The 22,074-nt window shown below is 40.0% G+C and overlaps 1 protein-coding gene across 1 annotated transcript in view; it reads right to left on the minus strand.

Moving 5' to 3' along the window:
* Nucleotides 1-671: 671 nt before the first annotated feature.
* Nucleotides 672-22,074, minus strand: part of HCRTR2 (hypocretin receptor 2) — a 78,100-nt gene continuing 56,697 nt past the window's right edge. The window contains exons 5-7 of the mRNA XM_088479744.1: nt 13,258-13,472; nt 9,885-10,006; nt 672-1,466 (exon numbers count right to left, since the gene is read on the minus strand). Of these exons, the coding sequence (XP_088335870.1) occupies nt 1,339-1,466; nt 9,885-10,006; nt 13,258-13,472 (465 nt within the window). The 3' untranslated portion in view covers nt 672-1,338. The remainder of the gene's footprint in view (nt 1,467-9,884; nt 10,007-13,257; nt 13,473-22,074) is intronic.

A 22,074-nucleotide genomic window follows, 5' to 3' on the forward strand; every position in this document is an offset into this window, starting at 1 on the left:
TTAGACTAAAAAAACTCTTACGATTTAAAGTCTCATTCAGATGTTTTTCCATTTTGAAGATAAAACTAGACCAATGAGAGAGTTTACTGCTAAACTCTCATCCTATTACATTTGGCCCTTTGTGTAGTGTAGGGCATTATTTGTATGATGATCACTGCTAATCAAGAACATTGCTTGAGAGAAGGGATGCCCATTTTACAAACAAGGGTGCCCATGAGTATGTGCCAGAATAGGAGAGATTGGGAGCTTTTACTGTCCTCAATTTTCTGACTCTACTAGTGTTTTTGTAATGCAGGGATTATATGCAATCACCAAACAATAACCACTTAATGGTATATTTATTAAAGTGCAGGTTGGAGATGTTGCCCACAGCAACCAATCAGATTCTAATTATCATTCATCTAACCTTCTAGAACACAGGTTCTCAAACTCAGTCCTCAGGACCCCAAACAGTGCATGTCTTCCAGATCTCCTCACAGAACCAAAAGTGAAATAATTAGCTCCACCTGTGGATCTTTTAAAATGTCAGTGAGTAATGAATACACCTTTGCACCTGCTGGGTGACCTAGAAAATGTGACCTGTGTGGGGTCCTGAGGACCGAGTTTGAGAACCACTGTTCTAGAAGATACTACCTAGAATCTGATTGGTTGCTATGGGTAACATCTCCACGTCTAACAACCCACACTTTAGTAAATATACACCTTAGAGTCTGCATCATTTAAAAGAGAGAGCTTCCCTCATTTAAATTAAGGTGGCAAAGTTTTTTTGAAGCCAGCATGAGGGAGATCATTCCCCATCCCTGGACTTCATAATTGTCAGGAATCCTCTAGCAAACAGTCAAGCAAAAACAGGAGTAGCGAAATAATAAAGGTGTTTATTGAAAAACACACAGTTGAGTTGAAACATATGGAAGTAAAAAAATAAGCAGGAATTTAATACAGCAAATGATTTCTCCAGCACACAGAAGAAAATAAACCTATAATAATAATATTAATAATATAAGATGGTAATGATGACATTGGTGCAAGGAGCTACTGTAACAAACTGCAGTAACAGATCTGGGTTTGAAGATGAGTATAAGACAATATAACAATTACAAAGCAGAAGAATCCAAATGATAACTGAACTATGCAAAAGTCTCTGGAGAATGCTTTAATGTTACAGAGTACTCAATGTAAAGTCACACAGCAGGTAAATGCAAATGGTAAGTGAAGCAAATGATCCAGGAAATAAATGAACAAGGCAAGAGTGCAGACAGCTGGCAGTGCTGAAGAATTGCACAGCAGACCGAAAAACATGAAACTATGACCAGCACATGTCATTAAGTGACAAATAGTTCAAGCACATACGCAGCAATCAGGAACTGGTGATCTAAGGAATAAAAACTTGAGAAACCTGATCAGTTTGGAAGTCATACAATCAGATGTCATCATCCCATTAGGTTGACCCAAACACTTTGCGTGTTCTGCAGGTATAATAGAAACAGAGAGTGGTAGATCAATTTTAATAAAGAATATACTTCATTGTATTAAAGTATTGGGAGAAAAGTTGTCTATGGTTTACTACTGATTTTAATATATAAAGTTGTTATGTTTCAGTTAGCAGTTAAAGTAAAAAGCAATGGGTTATAATGGTCAATTTTATTATTTATTTATTTTAAAATGTAATACAGGATGATCTGCGAAAGGTATTATTATGTAACTATGAGCCTGATTTAGCAAGGAACACAACTGCAAATGCAATAGTGATTATGCATGCAGTTCTACTGCTATAGTATGCTAATCCATTGCGATCGCAATGCCGTCGCTGCACTACACAAGGATGCCCACTTTACTTAGCACACATCCGTAATGTTTAGCAGGACTGCGAAACTATTGGTACAATCGAGTACCATCGCAGCCTCACGCACACTTGCACAAGCTCTGACCTTAGTCAGAAATTGCTAACTTCCTGCGTTTTCCAGACCACCCCCCATTACCACCCACAAATGGCACATCCTGTCAATCACTCTGCGATGGGTCTGCGTAGTCACAGAGATCACAGTGGCTAGTTCCCGCTAGCCAGTGGCAGGCTGGGCTGGGGGGCAGAGTGCCACGTGCCCCCCGGGCCGCAGCGTCATGCGGGCCGCGGGCAGTCTGTGTCACTGTGACACAGACTGCACCGCGTGTGTAGCGCTGACCGGACGGAGTTCGGTCAGCGCTACACAAGTGACAAACACACAGCCGCCGACTCCGGCAGCTGTGTGTTTGTTGTGATCAGCAGCCAATGAGAGTCTGACAGACTCTCATCAGCTGCTGCTCCCACTGCCAGAGCCGGACATCTTCCAGCTCCAGCAGTGGGTAATGGGAGTGACGCGTCAAGGGGGGGACTACTACTACTGGGGGCACTACAAGGGGGGGACTACTACTACTGGGGGCACTACAAGGGGGGGACTACTACTGGGGGCACTACAAAGGGGGTACTACTACTGGGGGGGACTACTACTAGGGGCATTGCATAGGGGGAGGGGACTACTACTAGGGGAACTACATAGGGGGGAGTGGATTACCACTGAGGGACCACTGCTGGGGGCTCTATATAAAGGGCAATAGTGGGGGTACTGCATAGGGGGAAGACTACAACTGGGGCCACTATTTAAGGGGCACTGCATAAGGGTTACCACTACTGGGGGCACTATATAAGGGGCTTACTACTGGGGTCACAAGGGGCACTGCATAGGGGGGATCACTACTGGGGGCACTACTCGAGGCCTGCATAAGGGTGTCCTCTCCTGAGGGGGGGGCGCCGGAGCACGCACGTTCTTTCGGGCACCCTGGCTACATGCTACTCCTCTGCCAGGGCCGCCTGCATGCATTTTCCCCCCAGGCTAAAAGTTGCCAGCCAGCCCCTGCCGCTAGCGCATTGCGATGCATACGCAAACGCAGTACGCAACAAATGGCCGATTGCGTGCATATTATCAACTGCGTTCCTTGCTGAATCAGGCCCTATGAGAGTTAATTAGATCATGGCATACATTAACATATCACATGTATCATTGCGCAATGCATTAATCGTTTCTATATCCAGTATTCAACAAAAAAAAATAGAATTCTTTGCAAAACCAAAACAATGAGATTCTACATAAACTAAAAAAATCAGTAAGATACCTTTAATAACTGACTTTACATTTTCACTGATTTTAATTAATTTATTGTAGTCATTAGATAAAGTTGAATTTAGCTTCAGAATTGCCAATAAACCATAGTCTTCAATTAGACACTTGCTTTTGATTATCTGATAATGAATATACCCCTAAATATAAATAATGAATAAGACCTCAAAAGCTAGGGTTTAGTGATCAGTAGCTGTATTAACTCGAAAAAAGTTAAATGAATGCATTCAATAAAATAGCCTTTTTCCCACACCGAAAAATCAGGAATGTGTTTTTTCCCTTCCTGCGAGCCCGATTTGGTGTTTTTTATGCAGATTTTACCCTACCCTCCATGGGTAAACCCTGCGGCTAATTGAATATGCCCCTTAGTGATTAGAGGGCCTGATTCAGAGCCGCTCGTTCGCTCTGAGCGATGTTCGCACATCTGCGCGAGCGTATGAGTCGTAATGCGCATGCGCCAACCAGTCATTGTGGTCGAAAATCGAGAGCTCGCAAAATAGCGAGTGTCTGCTAATTTGAGTGACAGGATGAGGCATTTGTGGGTGGTAACAGGGGAAGGTGCTTGAAAACGGGGAGTGGTAATCCGAATGCAGGCGTGCCAAACGGTCAAAACGGGCGTTTTAAGGGTGTGCATAATTAACAAAGCAGCATCATCGACCACGTCACTTGGTTGTTTCTTAGCCTGAACTGTTCGCATGATTGCAGTAGGAAACTCCTACCACAAGCACTGCGAGCAGTTCAGATGCCTTTCGATGTACTCGATTAATCAAATAAATAGCGGAGATGACGTAGGATGCGAGCGGCCAGGGGGCGTCTTTACAAAATAGCGAGCGCATGTTTCGTTCACTCGCTCAGACATAGAGGTGTCAACAGACCACAAAGAGCGAGCGCTCAATTTAAATAGCCGGCCCCTTTTTCTGAACGAGCGAGCACAAATAGCGTCCGGGTCTGAATCAGGCCCAGAGTTAGGACCACTCCTAGCAGTAACATCATGAAGTGGTGAATGTTTGCAAACAGGGCCGCCATCAGGGACAGAGAGGGGGCCCGGTGAAGGGTGACAGCGGCACCAGAAATATGGAGCCGGCCGCGAGCCAATCACATCTCGCAAAACAGCATCCAATCCGGAGCGGCTGCTGTTCCGTGAGCTGTGATTGGCTCACGCCCGGCTCCATATTTCAAATGCCGTTGCCACGCTGCGTCCGGCGCTCCTTCTCCCTGCCGCCTGTATATTCCCCACCACTGCCACCTGGGCCCCCTCTAAGAAGATGTTGGAGCCTGTGTTCAATTGTAGGAAACTACAGGTTTGCTGACTCCTGTTGTCCAGCCAGCATTTTCCTGCTGTGCCCCAAGCCCAGCCATCCTGACTTCTGCTGCCCGCGCCCCCAATCTAGTCAGCCTTCCCTTCCCCAGTCCAGCTAATCTTCCATGCACCCTACCCCTAGACCAGCCAGCATGTCTTTCCTGCCCTGCCCCAGTCCAGCCAGCCTTCCCTGTGCTCCCTCCCAGTCCAGCCAGCAAGCCCTGTGCATTACCTCTAGTTCAGCCAGCCTGTCTTCCTTGCTCAACCCCAGTCCAGCCAGCCTTCCCTGTGCCCCCCCAGTCCAGCCAGCCAGCCTTCCTTGTGCCCTGCCCCTAAACCAGCCAGCCTGTCTTCCCTTCACTGCTCCAGTCCAGCCAGCCTGTCTTCCCTGCCCTGCCCCAGTCCAGCCTGTCTTCCCTGCCTGCGCTAGTCCAGCCAGCCTTCCTTGTGCCACCCCTAGTCTGGCCAGCTTGCCTGCCCTGCCCCTAACCCAGTGCAGCCGGCCTTCCATGCCCTTTGCCCCCCCCTAGTCCAACCAGCCTTCTCTAACAACTGCCCCCACAGCCTAAACTTTGAGAATTTTTAAACTGGTTTACGCACCAATTGATGCCCCACCCCTGAAATAGCTCCACCTGCTGCAATTTTTGTGTATTTCTGTGTAATTTGAAAAACTTCCAATCTGTGTATCATTGTCTGAGATTAGTAGCTACTATGGAGTGCTGGTCCTTGTAGTGCCCACATTGGAGGCTTTTTGGATACCTTCTTGTGAGTTAATTAACAATTTATTATTTATGAACAGTTTGACGCATTCCAGTCTGGCTTCCATCCTCTCCACTCCACTGAAACTGTCCTCACAAAACTTCAGCAATGGCCTCCTTGCTGCCAAATCCAAGGGCCACTACTCTATATTTATTCTCTGTAACCTCTCTGTTGCTTTTGAGATTGTAAACCACCCTCTTCTCATGCAGATCCTACACTTCCTTGGTCTATGTGACACCACCCTCTCCTGGCTGTCCTCCTACATCTCTGACCGTTCCTTCTCTGTCTCCTCTCATGACTCCACTTCTCCACTCTCCCAAGGTTCTGTTCTTGGACCTCTCCTATTCTCCAACTATAAGTCCTCTTTAGTTGAACTCTACAGCTCTTTTGGCCTCCAATATTATCTCTTTGCTGATGCTTCAATATAATCTCTACGCTGATGATATACAGATCTACCTTTCCTACCCCTGATGTCACCCACTCTCTTCTCACTCGACTCATAGATTCAACTGTCTCTCTGCTATCTCTTTCTTAAACTGAACATGTCTAAGACTGAGATGATCCTACCCTCCTGCATATTCTCACTTCACACATTTGTTTTTATCTATTGATGGCACAACCACCTCCTCTAGCCCAAAAGGGCACTGTCTTGGAGTTATCCTTGACTTATCCCTCTCCTTCAAACCGCACATTCAGTACCTATCACAGTCCTGGCATTTCCATCTCAAAAATATTTCCAGAATCAGACTCTTTCTTACCTGGGATACTACTAATGCCCTAATACACTCACTGGTCATCTCAAGATTGGTCTACTATAACTTGCACCAACAGTATTTGGCCTTCCTGACTTCCACCTTTCTCCACTCCAAAATTTTCTCAATGTTCCTGCTCAGTTCATCTTCCTCTTCAAATGTTCTACAACTGCATCCCCTCTCCTACAAGACCTACATTGGTTCTACTTCAGAACCCAATTCATGTTACTTACACTCACTTACAAAGCCCTCTCCCACACCTGCCCACCAACTTTGCTCCACAAATGTATGTTGCCTCTCCTGCCAACTGATTACTTCCTCCCACTCTCATCTCCATGATTTTGCCTGTGCTGCTCCCCATCTTTGAAATTTTCTCTCTTAAGCTTCAAAAGGGCTCTCAAGATCCATTTCTTCATCAAAGCTTTCCACCTCCTACCCTAATCCACTGCTCTATGCGCCTTCCTCACTGTCTACCCCATCTGTGTCACCCCTGTCTTTGTGCCCCTACCCTTTAGAAAGTTAGCTCCCATAGGTAGGGCTTTACAGCCTGATACTTTGTAAATAAACTCCTTTATTCTTATAGTGTAAATTAGACACAGAATGTAAACAGGTACTATGATTCAGTTGTATCACCGAAATGCAATGCAAGTAATTAAGTTTTGCTTTTTTTATCAGTAGTTAGTAATAATATTCTTATAGGAAAGTACTCTTTAAAACATGGTGTAAGATTGGTTGAATTGGACACACTTTGATAATTTGTTTATTTGGTAGGAAATTGGAAAAACTTTCAATTTATAATCTAGAAATGTCGGTACAATGTTGGAGTGTAAGTGAATTCAATATCATTTAGAAAATGCAAAATTCAGTACTGTTGTTTTATCTTTTAATTTTTTGTTATGGCCTGTCTGTTTAGAAACAGAAACTTATTAAAAAGGAGCAAACCTTACAATTGTTAATTGGATCCCATTAGAAGGATCCCATTAGAAGATGCGGTATCAGGGTGATTCCATTTAAATTAGCGCCTAAGGTCACAGGATTTTATTTATTTGTTTGCTTGGAAAGCTGAGTGGAATTCAGACACTTTAATGAATACGATTATCACCTTTAGGGATGTTCTAGAGTGGTATTGTGTCATTCACAATAAAAACCCCAAGTACAATAGCACTGACTGGCACAACCTCATCAGAGTTAAAAACATAAGCAATTATACAATGATTTCTATCACAGTAATTAGCTCATACAAAACTATATAATAACATATCAGGTCATTTATTAAGTACATTTTTGTTTCGTTTTATTGCTTGTCTTACTGCAACCGAGAATACACTCTACCCATTATTAATGCAAAAAGTCTTGCTTTCTCATTTATCTGAATGGCTTTAAAATGGGTGTTCCCCTGAAGTCTATTATAGACAATTATAATTGTGCATTTTTAGCCCTATTAAATAAAAACTTTATTCTTGTAGACTTATATCACTGTAAATGTGTACAATATATATATATATATATATATATATGCATACACATACACCAGAAGTGTTGTAGGATTATGATTGGCACTCCGCATATTTTAGTACACAAAAAACAATTAATTCTCTCTCTCTCTCTCTCTCTCTCTCTCGTATGTGCGTGGTGCATTTTCTGTTGCTTGGAATGACAGAAAAAAAAAACTGATGTATTAAATGAAAAAAGTTAAATACTATTCTCCAACTGGTCAATTGTATACTGTTTATTAAATAATAAATGATGAAATTATTTAATAGATTAAATGGCTACACAATGAAACAACTCAAAAAGAAGATGAAATTGGATCATCCATGAAAATAATATTAATGTAACTACAGCAGGCTAGAATTTCATTTGGACATTCATATTTGTAAGGCTCTGCCTTTTCTGCCCTTTCACATCATGACACTGTCGATGTCACATGCACAATCACCTGAATGGACAGGAAAATATTTTCCACAAGATCAACACGAGCAAATACTCAGCACTCTTGTGAGCATGCTGCAGATGTTATTGGCTGAAGGTTGTTCTATATTTCAATCACTTCAAGCATGATGACATTCAGATGAACAGAAAATGAAGACTTACAATAATAAGATGCTCAAACCTGACTGAAATGCATAAAAAAGTAAATAAAAATAAATAGTTTTAGCAGCATCAATTAAAAAAATAACACATTATATTATATATATATATATACATATATGATTTACAGTATACTGTATAGTGACAGCATATTCCATTGTGCTTTACAATTGGGAACAAACTGTAATTAAATGGTAAAAACAGAAATAGAGGTATAGGCCCTGCTCACAAGCTTATATATATATATATATACAGTACCAGTCAAAAGTTTGGACACACCTTCTCATTCAATGTTTTTGGTTTATTTTAATTATTTTCAACATAGTAGATTAATACTGAAGACATCAAAACTATGAAAGAACACATATGGAATTATGTTGTAAACAAAAAAGTGTTAAATCAAAGTATGTTTTATATTTTAGATTCCTCAAAGTAGCCCCTTTTTGCTTGGATGACAGCTTTGCACACACTTGGCATTCCCCAACAGTCTTGAAGAAGTTCCCAGAGGTGCTGAGCACTTGTTGGCTGCTTTTCCTTCACTGCAGTCCAACTCATCCCAAACCAGCTCAATTGGGTTTAGGTCGGGTGATTGTGGAGGCCAGGTCATCTGATGCAGCACTCCATCACTTTCCTTCTTGGTCAAGTAGCCCATACATGGCCTTGAGGTGTGTTTGGGATCATTGTCTTGTTGAAAAACAAATGATGGTCCCAGTAAGCGCAAACCAGATGGGATGGCATGGCGCTGCAGAATGTTGTGGTAGCCATGCTGGTTAAGTGTTCCTTGAATTTTGAATAAATCACCAACAGTGTCACCAGCAAAGCACCCCCACACCATCACACCACCTCCTCCATGCTTCACAGTGGGAACCACACATGCAGAAACCATCCGCTCACCTTCTCTGCGTCTCACAAAGACATGGCGGTTGGAACCAAACGTCTCAAATTTGGACTCATCAGACCAAAGTACAGATTTCCACTGGTCTAATGTCCATTCCATGTGTTTCTTGGCCCAAACAATTCTCTTTCTCTTGTTGTTCATCCTCGGTAGTGGCTTCTTCGCAGTAATGCAACCATGAAGGCCTGATTCACACAGTCTCCTCTGAACAGTTGATGTTGAGATTTGTCATTATCAAGACACATCAGCAGTGACAAATATCCAGCATGTTGACAAAATGCCTTTTGTCAACATGCTGGATATTTGTCACTGGCGATGTGTCTTGATAATGACCCCCGGGGGTCGAAACGTTGACTATATTTATGGTGGAATACCATTATTTGAATAAATCTGATTGATTCATCAATTTTTAGTGCGGTGAGTGCCCTCATTTGGCTATTTATTTAGCCTTCCTGGATATTTACTGGAGTACCTGTGTGTTTTTTCTCCCTAGTGGAGCACCCTGCTGAATGACTATATCAATGGATGTGAGTGCTGTATTTCTCATATTTTGTAATATATATATATATATATATATATATATATATATACACTGTATATAAACAAAATTGTGAGTACTTGGTTTGAGTATTATTTTCTATTAATATGATCTGTATAATTTTTGATCTATTTAGTATGTGAGTAATCATTTTGAATAATTTCAATAACTAATAATGGCTTTGTGTATTAATATTTAAATATTTCTTAATACTAAAATATCAATGTGGCATTTAATATTTGGTTATATAACCTCAGCTGGATCCATTCATCCCTTTACATTATATAGTTTTTTTTTAATCTCTCTGTCTTCACAATACTGTTTATGTTGGGTGGTGGTTCATGGTTTGTGTAAATAGACATGCTATGCCATCAAGTTAAAAAAAAAAAAAACTTACCACTTAGAAAGTTGTAAATGATTGGATTAGCCGCACTATTTGCATACACCAACCAATGAGAAAATGTAAACCAGGCATATACCGTCTCCCTGTCATTCGTCTGGTCAAACATTCCAAAAACTCTGTAAAAGCATTACAGTATATACTTAATATAATTATTTAAAAACACATTCATAGATAATCCTAGTTCATTATATAACTTTTTATAGTGATTTAGGTCTCATCTCAGAAATATACTGTATCTGTGACACAGAGAAATTGATTTTCTCTTAATTGTATAAGTCTTATATGAAGTGCTACCACTTACTCTAAAATATGAACAAAACAAACAAAGAAGAAAAGAAAAGTTATTAAGTGGTGCACTATTGAGACCTAATATTTGTATTTACTTTATTATAACATTTTTATATCTTTATTGATATGCATTAAATATCTCCACACTATGGAAATCTTCATAAAAGGTGAAGTTTTGTTTTTATAAAAAGGATAGTATAGAAATGTATAAGAAGATAAAGAAAAGCGTATTATTAAAATTGATTCAATATATTTAGTATCTATAGTTTTGTAATTATATTAATATTTCCAATGCTGTCTTAAATGATTTCCTTGCTGTATGTAGGAATATGTGGATATATTTTAATATTCTGGATTTATTATCAGTATAACAAGATTATCAACTCACAAAGTGTCACAAATGACACTAGTGATACCCAATTCACACATAAAATGTAATTTGCTTATCAACACGGGTCATTTTTCTGTATCAATTGTGTATGTACATTTTACAGAGATGTATAAATAGCCTCATAGTATATTGTATAAATATTGTATATTCTTTGTTAATTGTAATTAAGTTTTTAGTTATTCACACCTCATCCACAATCATAATCAGACTCTGTTCAGGCTCTCTATTATAGTATTATTAACTGAGTCATATAGTATATCAACTCAGCACGCTTTATAGTTAGCCTACTCATGAGTTTTAACAAATAATCACTGATAACTCTATTATATCCTGATGCTAATCTTATAAAACGAAAAAAAAAAAATTGTTAAAACTCGCGAGCAGGCTAAATATAAGGGATGCTATATGACTCAGCTAATGATACTGTAATATAGAGGCTGCAAGTAGATGTTTCTAATGCAAGCAGGCTAATTAGAAAGGACACTGAGCTGACACATAATAAGGCTCAGCTAATAATATTGTAGCAGAGATCCTGCGTGCACATGCTTGTTGGCTGGGTTATTTACAATGTTACAAATTGTATAAAATCACAGTGTGACTAATGCTGGCCATACACTCTGCAATTATCGGGACGATCCGCCCGATATCAGCGGATCGCCGCGATAATTGCAGCGTGTATGCGGGCGACCGAGGGTTAAATATTGCTCGTCGGGCATGCTGGATTGTCCAGCATGCCCGTCCGATGCGATATTTACCCGGGAAACTGTCGGCCGCATCGGGCAGTGTATGCCCAGCGCGGCAGACAGACAGACATTTCCTGTGTTCCTTCCTACGGAAGGAACAGGGAAATGTCTCCTCCCCCGGGGGCGGAGCGCGGATGTCGGGCTATACACTGTGAGATTTCTCTCACAGTGTATGCCGGTGACATCTGCGGCTGGAAGGCAGCCAGATAAAATGTCTGTCGGTCTGACAGACATTTTATCTGGCAGTGTATGCCCAGCATAAGTTACCACTTTTTATTAAAATCAAAGCAGCAATATTTGTTGTGGTTATATAAGTTACATTGTTCACAGCTTGTATCTAGCTACCACATTGAATAAAAAAGAGCTCTCAGGAGGTAAAAAAAAAAAAACCTATTGTCCTCTGGTATACAAACCCCTAAGATAACTCATAAAGTACAATTGAGAAATACAAGTGAAAAACAAATATATGTTTAAGAGAAACAACCTAATTAAATTACTAGCTGGCAATATATGTATGTATATTCCTCACAATACGAATACCAAAAGGCACCACTTTATTTTTCTTTTGTAACAAAAGAAAAATACTTTTTTCAATGTTTCGCATTCATAAAATAATTATAATTAATACAATAATAAGCTTAAATGCACATTATGGAATTTCCCCTGAACAGAGCCTGATTATGAATGTGAATGAGGTGTGAATAGCCACTTACTTATTAAGAATTAAAAGGGAATATATACAATATACTATAAGGCTATGTGCACATCTCTAAAAATTGATACCTTTACCATGCTGATGTCATAAAGTCCAGAATATTAAAATATTCCCACATATGCAAAGGAAAAAAGAGGAAGAAGTCTATAGAAACCTAGTACCATGCAGTATATTTAATACAAGTATATTAAATAGTGACCATAGTGTATGAATTTTAATATATTTTTCTTTAGCTTCTTACACATTTCTTTACTATATTTTTTTCTATAAATGTTTTGCCTATTATTAATATTTTCAAAGTGGGCAATATGTTAATGCATATTAATAAAAATATAAAAATGTTGTAATAAAGTAAATAAAAATGACAGGGCCATAACTAGGGGTGTACAAATATTAGCCCTATTATGGTGCTAGGTCTCAATAGTGCACCACATTAAGAACATCTATTCTTCTTTATTTATAAAGTTAATGTCATTATTGCCTGTTATTAACTAGATAAATTGGTCCAACACCTTATTACAATTAAATCACAGCAAAATAAAAATAAAAATATTATTAATGTTAAAAAAGGATATTCCTCCTACATTATTTTCTCAGTGCTTTAAAAGTATGAAATACATGAAAAACAAGTACAAATACATGTAGTGTGTTCACACAGTTCCAGGAAGGCACCCTTAAAATAATATTTATCACCTTATGCAATACGTTCTAATGTAATATTTAGAATCATCATAGATAAAGAAGATGTACAGTACTATTGACAGTCCAGTTTTACAAGGAAGTGTTCACCAAATAAGGTGCTACTACTGTATGCTTCACTTAATTATTTAAAAATTATAGATCTGCAGTTATAAGATATACAGGGCCTCAAAGACACAATCTGTCAGGCCTCAGTGCTAGATAGGGGATTGGCCATGTACAGGGGAAAAAAAAATATAGACTGGTGATCGCATAAAGGAAATAAATGTGGGAAATTACAATGGTGGATTTAGATCCATTGGTACTACATACCAATGTATATTTACTTTCATTTTTTTACATACACAAGTTTTATTTCTTTAAGGTAATATAAATGATAAACCCTAAAGAAAAAGCTTTGAACCTGCACCCTATAAGTAAGCCGCTACACTAACAATTCTTATACATAAACTACATACAATTATATCTACAAATAATCTCAAAGATTAATAATTAGTCATTCTTATAGTTACAAGGAAGTCTGAACTCTACCTTTTCAAAATATTAAGGATACTAATTGGTAAATAGCAAATTGAAAAGACCAGTAGAACAACCATCAGCATACGAGCAGTTTTCCTCCTGGCACGAATCTGTTTTATTTCTGCATTAACTCTTGATTTAAATGCTTGTTGCCCTTGACCTTTAGCTTGGATTGGACATTGTAAAGGTTTCCATTTTCTCTGAACTATAGATGATGTTCCTGGGATCTGTCATGTAAAGAAGGGTTTTTTAAAGGTAAAGATATAATGTATTACTCATAAAAATAGAAGTCCTAATTGGTGTGAAAAATGGTTCATATTATTATACATATATACACCATATTCATCCAGTACACACAGTTCATAATGACATAGGACACAAAACACGCTGCTTTCCAATAGAACATACATTTCACAGCTTTTTTAATAAAATGAGAGAAACATTTTATTGCTCTAAATATATGTATATGATGTTAAACATAAAGGGCTTCATACTGTGATTTGAATGTACGCCTGTTTCATGAGCATATGATGCTTGTTTTCACACTACTCATAATCCAAAGCAAATTTAGTATGGGCAATGCACCGTCACACGCTTATCAATTGCATTTCCAATTATGACTGAGGAGGCATAACTGGGCTGTAATGGGGTGTTCTCACAAAGGAAATGTTCAGGGAGGACTTGTCCATACACTTATGCAAAGTAGGGTGGAAGTATACATATGCATGTTTTCTGATCTTTTGCACCTTGTACAGTATATAGCGGTGTAAGCATGCATTGATAACCATGATAAATATCAGACTAATCATACACATTGGGGGGGAGTGCTGCATGAGAAATGTTGTACTTGCACTTCCAAAACAACAGAAATATAAGTTTAGTTTTGCAGTCTCTCCTAACATTTCAGTCTTTGCAGGTAATTCAATTCTAGCATGGAAACATCTTTAATAGAATAACTGCATACAGAATGTTGCCAATTATTCTTCCTGAATTTGTGACATAATCTGCCTCAGAAGCAGTTAATTTCTGCTAGCTGGCTACAAAGAAGTTCTTTATGTACATTCTTGCCACATACCAAACCACATTGACCATTAAGCAGCATTTAGATTGTCATTTAATAAGGACTGTAAATCATTTACCATGTAAGATGTTGGCTATACCATCTTCAGCCGCTGCCTGTAAACTTTCTAAAAGGGCCCAACATGGGAAGCAGTAATGAGTAACGTGACACATTTTGGGTTCATAGTAAACACATAGGCCCTCATTTAGACCCGCTCACAAGCGCTATGGGCTCGCAAGCGGGTCGATGGTGGGGCACTGTGCACGTGATGCGCTTGCCGCGTGCAAGCCCCGAAGCGAGTGAGAAAATCACTCGCTGCGGGGCTCGCTACAAACTGGGTGGCTGTCAATGTTGATCCACAGCTCGCCCCGTTTTGTAGGCAGGGAGGGGGGTGGCTGGACAAACGGAGGCCTACCATTTGTGGGCGTGATGTCAGTAGTGAGCTTCCTGCTCTATTAGAGCAGGAAGCTCACTGGGGCTTGCAGCAGACGAGACCCTACCACAAGGGTCTCGTCGCAAGCCCGATGGTCGCAACCATCGTGACCATCACCTGGCCGCTCGCAAAAGCTGTGTGTGGTCACCCATAGCTTAGCGAGCGGCTAGGAGGCTGGCTAAAAGAAAAAAAGCAGCCACCCTCATTCAGAGCGAGCACTCGCTTTTTGCGAGCGGCTCTGAATTAGGTCCATAGTGTATAACTTTGCCAAAATCAATTCAATCCTGACATTGCTTGATGTGAATTTGAAAAACAAGAGTAGTGTCTAACATCAAGTTCATAAGTTCTCCATGTATCTATTTGACCTATTTCGTCTAACAATGTTTCAAATCCAATCTGGATAAGCTGCAAAAGTCCAGTTGTCAAAGGTTATTATTGAAGTTATCTATTCTGATAATGGGGGATGATGAATAATGGAAGCAACATACAGTACTTTATAAGGGCTTAAAAACTGCAAAGGTGATAGAAGGTACAATAAAATAAAATAAATATGAATATTAACAATTGACACAATAGGTAAAAAAAATATCTTACTTGGTGGTCTAGCATTTGTTAATGACCTATATGTAATACTTAAAATAAATACCCTTCAATATACATACTAAAGGAAAACCCCACCCATAGAAGTTTAAGGTATTTATGTCACCCCCTACCAGCCAGACTTTTTAACAACTGTAGAAAATTAATATTACAGTCTTTAGAAAATTTTAAATCAACTTTATTTTGTAGCTTATCACCTAACTCCCTAACTAAGCAAGGTACTATTGAATGGTACTTAATAAACACATTCCATTAAAAATGTCTTAGAAAAGCAGTTTAAATAATTTCGGCAAGTGGGTTTCCATATACTGTATGTGCTGATTCAGACTTTTCAGCCTGCTTGGATAACCAGACAAACCTAAAATTATTTATGCAGAGACACAGGGTCAAAAGAAAAAAAGAAAAATGAAATAAAAGTTTGTTTGGGGAAAGAAGCAATCATTTATCATCCAGTGCCCCTACTACTGCTATTCTGCAATAGTCTAGTTGCTTTGCAAATCATTACAAATGAGCCCAGTAACTGGCATGTATTGCAGTCCTGCATTCTCAACGCAGCTGAAGAGCCACTACTTGCTTAAGTAATATAATAGTATACAAATCAGAGTTACAAATCTCTGGGCCTGCAGCTTCGCAAACCACTTCTATCACTGACCATTGCCAGCTTCAAACAGAAGCTGAATCGTTTCCTGCTCTCAACTTCCATAAGCAGCAAGTGGCAGCAATGTGGTAGTGGGAAGGCAGATGGGCAGAGCAACCAAGGACAGCACCTGATAGCAGCAAAACTCATTACTACAGTGATGGTTTCTAATGATTTGAATCACACTGTTGGAGAAAAAAACAAGTTTAGAACCATCCTCATTAAAATACTGTAAATATTTCTAAAATTGTAGAAAGAAAATATGTAACCTATTTACCAATAAAACTGTGTAAAATTAGAGAGAGAGAGAGAGAGAGAGAGAGAGAGAGAGAAATGGTATAACAATTTATATTTCCAAAGATTTTAGTCTTCTGTAACAGTCCTTGGGGTAGATTTACAAAAGCTTCTGAAAATGAAAAGTGGAGGTGTTGCCCATAGCAACCAATCAGGTTGTAGCTGCCATTTCTCTATTGCATTCTTGAAAATGAAAATGACAGAATCTGATTAGTTGCTATTGGCAACACCTCCACTTTTCATTTTTAGAAGCTTTAGTAAATTTAGTAAAGATTGGGGAAGCGGAACAGTGGTGTAGTTGCCCATAGCAAAAAATTAGCATTGAAGTAGCATTTATCAAGTACATTCTATAAAATGATAGTTAGAAGCTGTTTGGTTGCTATTGGCAATATTTCCAGTGGTCCACTTTTCCACTCTTCTCACTGCTTGATACATCTCCCCCACAGGTTTAAGCCTTTCCTTTGACCAGTGGATTTCAGCCAGTATGTGGTGCATACAAGCAGTGTACCTGCCACTAAACTGACACATTCTGGGTGTCTACACTAAAGATGGGATCTCACCAGTTTGCATGTGTATGTAGAGCTGTAAGACATATCTGAAACCCAAAGTTGTTAATTAATATTCATTATTAATTGCTTGTTTTCATTATCAGATATTTGTATCAATTAAACTGTATTTTCACTTTTTTACATATTTTACTAATGCCCTTCAATATAAGAGTTTGAAAGAGAAGATGATGATCAACAGCTTCATAGACAGTTGGGAGGGGTGTGGTACAAGGGGAATGATGTGAAGAGATGTTGTGACAAATGTATTCTATTTTGGACGTGAGCTGCAACAGGAGGAGAAAGAGAGGAGGCTGGAGAAGATAGTTGAAGGTTGCAAAAAATTTTCGGTGGTTGGGGGAATGTTAAGAAAATGAAAGCCTCAAATTATGGGTCTTTAGAGAGTGACAGGAGAACTGTAAATGAGTATGAAGTGGCAGAAATTAGCATGAGATTGTGTCTTGCTGCAGAGGCATTCAGAGGCACATGACATAGGTATCAGGTAAGTGAGGTGAGCCATAGTTTGGGTGGGTGGAGACTGACAAAGGTTAATGGTTTGTAACAGAATTAGGAGAAGAAGAAGGGTATAGCTTTTTTTGGTGGCAAGAAATTGAGGTATTGAGCAATAGAAGAAAGTCCAGTGAAGATAACAATGTGGTAGGGTCAATTATATTCAGTTTATGTCTGGTGAGGGTAGATTATGGGGAAGAAGGAAGTAAGAGATGTGGGGAGATGGCAAAAGAAAGGATATGGATTTCACACAGAGGGAATGATCAGTTTTTGAAGGTCCATTGAATGAGACTAAGGGGTAAATTTACTAAGATTGTTTTTGGTCCCGATTTGTCCTGTTTTCCAACTCGGATAGGATAGATTAAAAACAGAATTTTTTTTTCCCTTTAAAAATCGTGAATTTACCAAGCTTCTGGTTTTGACAGGATCATTTTGTTTGATGGTGTATTTGATCGAACCTGTCCGTGTTGAAGCCCCGAGTTCCCTGCCCGACTTTCTCTCCCGAACAACCAGCCTGCACATATCAGTGAAATACTGTATGTGCTTGTTTGTTTTTTATATGTTAATGTTTAATTTTTATGAAAAATTTGACATGGGGTCCCCCCGCAAAAGCATAACCAGCCCCGGACTGGTCAGCCAGTTCTTTTTCCGAAAATTACAGGGGACAAAACGTTTGGGTTCCACCATAATTTAAGAACCAGCACCTGGCTTCAGGGTCAGTCCTGAATTTAAATATAGGGGGGTCCCCCTATATTTAAAACAAGCACCGGACCCAATCCGACCAGGGTGTAATGCCACAGCCAGGAGACCCTATTACCGGGTCTCCATGGCCAAAGCATTCACACCCCAAGCCAGTTGGGCCAAGCCGGGGATCTCAGGGGAGGTTGGGACCCCCCCAAAAAAGTGTTCCCCCCTCTCCTGAGCACCCCAGGCTTGGTCTGAAGCCCGGGGCTCTTCCCGCACCCATGGAGCAGTAGGTACAGGGGTAATAATGTGTTGAATAGTTGAAAACTATTGTATTTTACAGTGGAACTACAGGTTCCAGCATGCCTGCCCTTTGGCACTTGTGGAACTACAAGTGCCAGCAGGCAGTAGGCACCTGTACCCCCACTGAACTCTTTACTGAAGCATTGCACAGAATGGTACAAAAATAAAACTTTACATAGATTAAGATTTTAAGAAGCAACACAATAATCCATGTACAATAATCCATGTACATATTGGCCTTATATAAATAGCAAGTTTAGTTAAAAACATAATAGGCAATAAGGAAGTATAGAAAGAATTAGAAATGCACCCAGGGGCCACAAAACGAAGTTACGATTGGAAGTTATGAATGGATTACTCCACCAGAATTGGATGATCACCATCTAAAGTCCGGAATGCATACCAAGAAGTACATCTCAAACATCGATACATTCTAATTTGTAAATCCCTAAGAACAATATTAATAATCCCACTGTTAGGATCTGCGGTTAGTAGATCATCTTGGTGGCAGTTTCCAGTCATAGTTGCTACTGGGATATTGCATCTTGTCCTGATCCATTTTCTGGCTGTTGCAGGCAGCTGGATTTTTGTCTTGTCTGTGTTTAGCTCATTGCCTGTTATTCCTGTCTGTCTGTGTGTTTTGTCTCAGGTGCTCACTAATCACCATCTGTCTGTGTGCAGCTCAAGTGCACATTAACCTGTCATTAAGGAGGCTTGCAGGGTTTTCTCTGATTAGATCTGCATCTCTTAAGTTTCAGCCAGCCCTGCACTCAGTGCCGGTTATATTATCTGATGTCCAAAGTATGTTTATCCGGTGCTCAGAAGTCTGAGTTTTAGCCGGTCTACCTACAGTTCTGTTGTTTCAGTACCCAGAGCCTGTCTGTCTGATTTGGATCTGCCTGTGTGACATCCAGCCTGCATTCCTGCTGTGTCTGAGTGCTCCCGTCTGCCACATGGTTCCTGCATTTCAGCCTGCTAGGCCACATAACAGCCTGCATATCCACTGATTATCAGCCGTCACTGTTTATGTTCACCAGAGTCAATTTTGCAGTGTTCTCATCCACGCTGCTTCCAGTCAGGTGTTCCTGCCATGTCTCACTTCATCTCCTGTGTTCAAGTAATCAGTTCATCACCTATGTTCAAGTATCAAGTTCATCTCCAGTGTTCAAGTAATCAGTTCATCACCTGTGTTTAAGTTTTCAATTCCCATCAGCTCTTAAAGCTGCATCTCTGCTTAGTGCACATCAGCTCTCAAGCAGCAACTTTGCCAAGTATATCAGCTCTTAAAGCTGCACCACAGCCACCAGGCCACATCGAAGTCTGTCTTTACCATCACGGCTCACTAGATGCACTGGCTATCTAAGCCATATCACAACCTCTAAGGCCGCATTGTCCTTTGATGTTACCATTATTGCCTAGTAGCTATTTCACAGCTGTAGTGCTGCACCTTGGCCCTCAAGGCCACATGCAGTATCTTGTCCTTCTTTGTTGTGTCTGTCCTGTCTTTGTTTTGTCTTTGTCCAGTCCTTGTCTAGTCCTTGCCAGTATTGTCTTTTTGTGATATCCTGCTATACTACAGCTCAGATCACTCCTGCTCCACAGCCTGGATTAATTCTCTAGCCATTCCCTGTCTGATGACCCAGCTGCATCACAGTCCCTAGACAATCTATATCTAAGACAATTTCAATCTGTGCTAGTACCTACATTCTACATCCTCACTCCAATTAGCCCTAGTAGTAAAAGGACTGCCACTCTTCTATCATACCTTGCCCTGGTCAGCAGTCCTGCTGTCTCATCTCCGTGTGAGATCGTAACACCCACATTTCAAAAAAGGAATATACAGTAGTGTCCACCCAAGCCACAGTACATATGGAAAAGATTATCCAGGTATAATTTAAAGATACTGTAGGAGAAGTTGGCTGTATCCAATATGTAAAGTTATTTTTTTAGTAGCCAAAATAACAGCCAATAGGTGCTTATGGCAATCTCTGGCTACACTTTGGTCACATGGTGCTCACCTGGAGATCACCCAATCTGGCATAAGTGGGATAGAATTTATAAAGTGCTGTATAGCATGTGTAAATGTGTAATTACAAGAGGACATTCCCAGAAGCAGTGGGAAAAGGTGGTTTCTACATGAGCACATTTAGGAGAATTGTGAATTGCAAGAGTCCCATCAAAAAGCTTCTGCAGGGAGACAAATATGTATTGCGAAAAATATTTTAAAATAATTCTGTATATGTGTTAGCATTGAGTAAGTGACAAGAGTGATTAAAGATGTTAAGAAAGTTTGTGAGACGAAGGGCCTGATTCAGACCTGGTCGCTAAGCCACGATTGCACGCTATGGCCTATAGTCACCCATCTGCCTATGCATCGCAGTGCATGAGCCAGTCAATGCGAATGTGCTTCGTGCACTTGTAACACAAAGGCTGAGCTCTGCTTTGAGAGACAGATAGTGCCGTTTGTGATTGGTGTCAGGGGAAGCGCAACGGAATATGCTGCGCTATATAAGAAACTGTTAATAAATAAATAAATAAAGATGGGGGTGTAGATGTGAGAACACAGGCATGCCTGTGTGTTCTAATGACGTTTCATGGGTGTGCATACTTAGCATGGAGGCATCATTGTAGGTGTCATGGGGGTGTGGATTTGTGAACGCAGGCATGCCTGTGTGTTCTAATGTCGTTTCATGTGTGTGCATAATTAGCATGGAGGCGTCATTGTACACCTGGTTGTATTTCAACCTGCAGTGACTGCAGTGCTTGCGGCAGTGTAGGGTCTACCTCAAGGGCTAAGAGCAGCTCCGATGGCACTCGATGTTACTGATATTGCATACACTTCCTAGAGATGACATGTGCTGCAAAAGAAAAGGGGGTGTCTTTAGACTGGCGTGCGTTCGCTCTGCCGCCGCTCTCTAAGACATAGAGGATGTCCTTAAGCCTTGCTGTGTAATCGCTGAATTTTCTCATCCTGCCCCTGACGGCTATGAAAGTGCCTGCGTTGCATCCGGGTCTGAATGAGCTCCTAAGGGCCTGATTCAGAGATAGACGCAGTTGCGTTCCATCTTGTGTCTATTGCCGGGGTCGCGTTTGCGAGAATATGTGAATGGTACACAGGAGACCCAACTAAGCATGAAGATAAAAATAAGTAGATTTATATTAAGTGCATTGTATGTTTTTACTTTAGGACCTTAGCTACACTGCAGCTAATGCGGCCACTAGGCCCTGCTTCAAAGAACATTATGTACTATTCACAAGTTTAGTCTGTATAAAACAGAGTATGATGCTAGGACATAGTTAATTTCAAGACTGTTTTACCAGCGCAATTTCTCTTGTACGTCATAGTTTCTTAGAAACTGGGCAGTTAAATGCACCTTTAAGTAATGAGATTTTTAGTCATTTTAGCAGAAAACAAAATGTGGAATTTGTCTTCCGAAAAAGGAAAATTTGCTTTTCAATACTGTAGGCAGTTACAGTATAACATTTATTTAGGCTAAAATACTAGGAATTGTGCTAACTGTACATAATAAAAGGGGCATTCATCTAGATGGTATGTAGTCAGGAAGCTGTCGGAAATTGTACTGTTTGTTGAATTGCCTTTGTTTTTTTTGTATTCTTTATATGTGTTTTGGGCTACTCTACCACATGATTTTTTGACAGACTATTTCCTAAATTTACCTAACAGTTTTCAGCTATTAGCTACATTATGTTTGCTTTATGGGCCTAGTCCACAGGTGGCCATCTTTCTTCTGAAGAAAATAGT

The sequence above is a fragment of the Taudactylus pleione genome, unplaced genomic scaffold (genome assembly GCF_031769625.1).
Source record: "Taudactylus pleione unplaced genomic scaffold, aTauple2 ptg000244l, whole genome shotgun sequence".
NCBI classification, from domain to species: domain Eukaryota; kingdom Metazoa; phylum Chordata; class Amphibia; order Anura; family Myobatrachidae; genus Taudactylus; species Taudactylus pleione.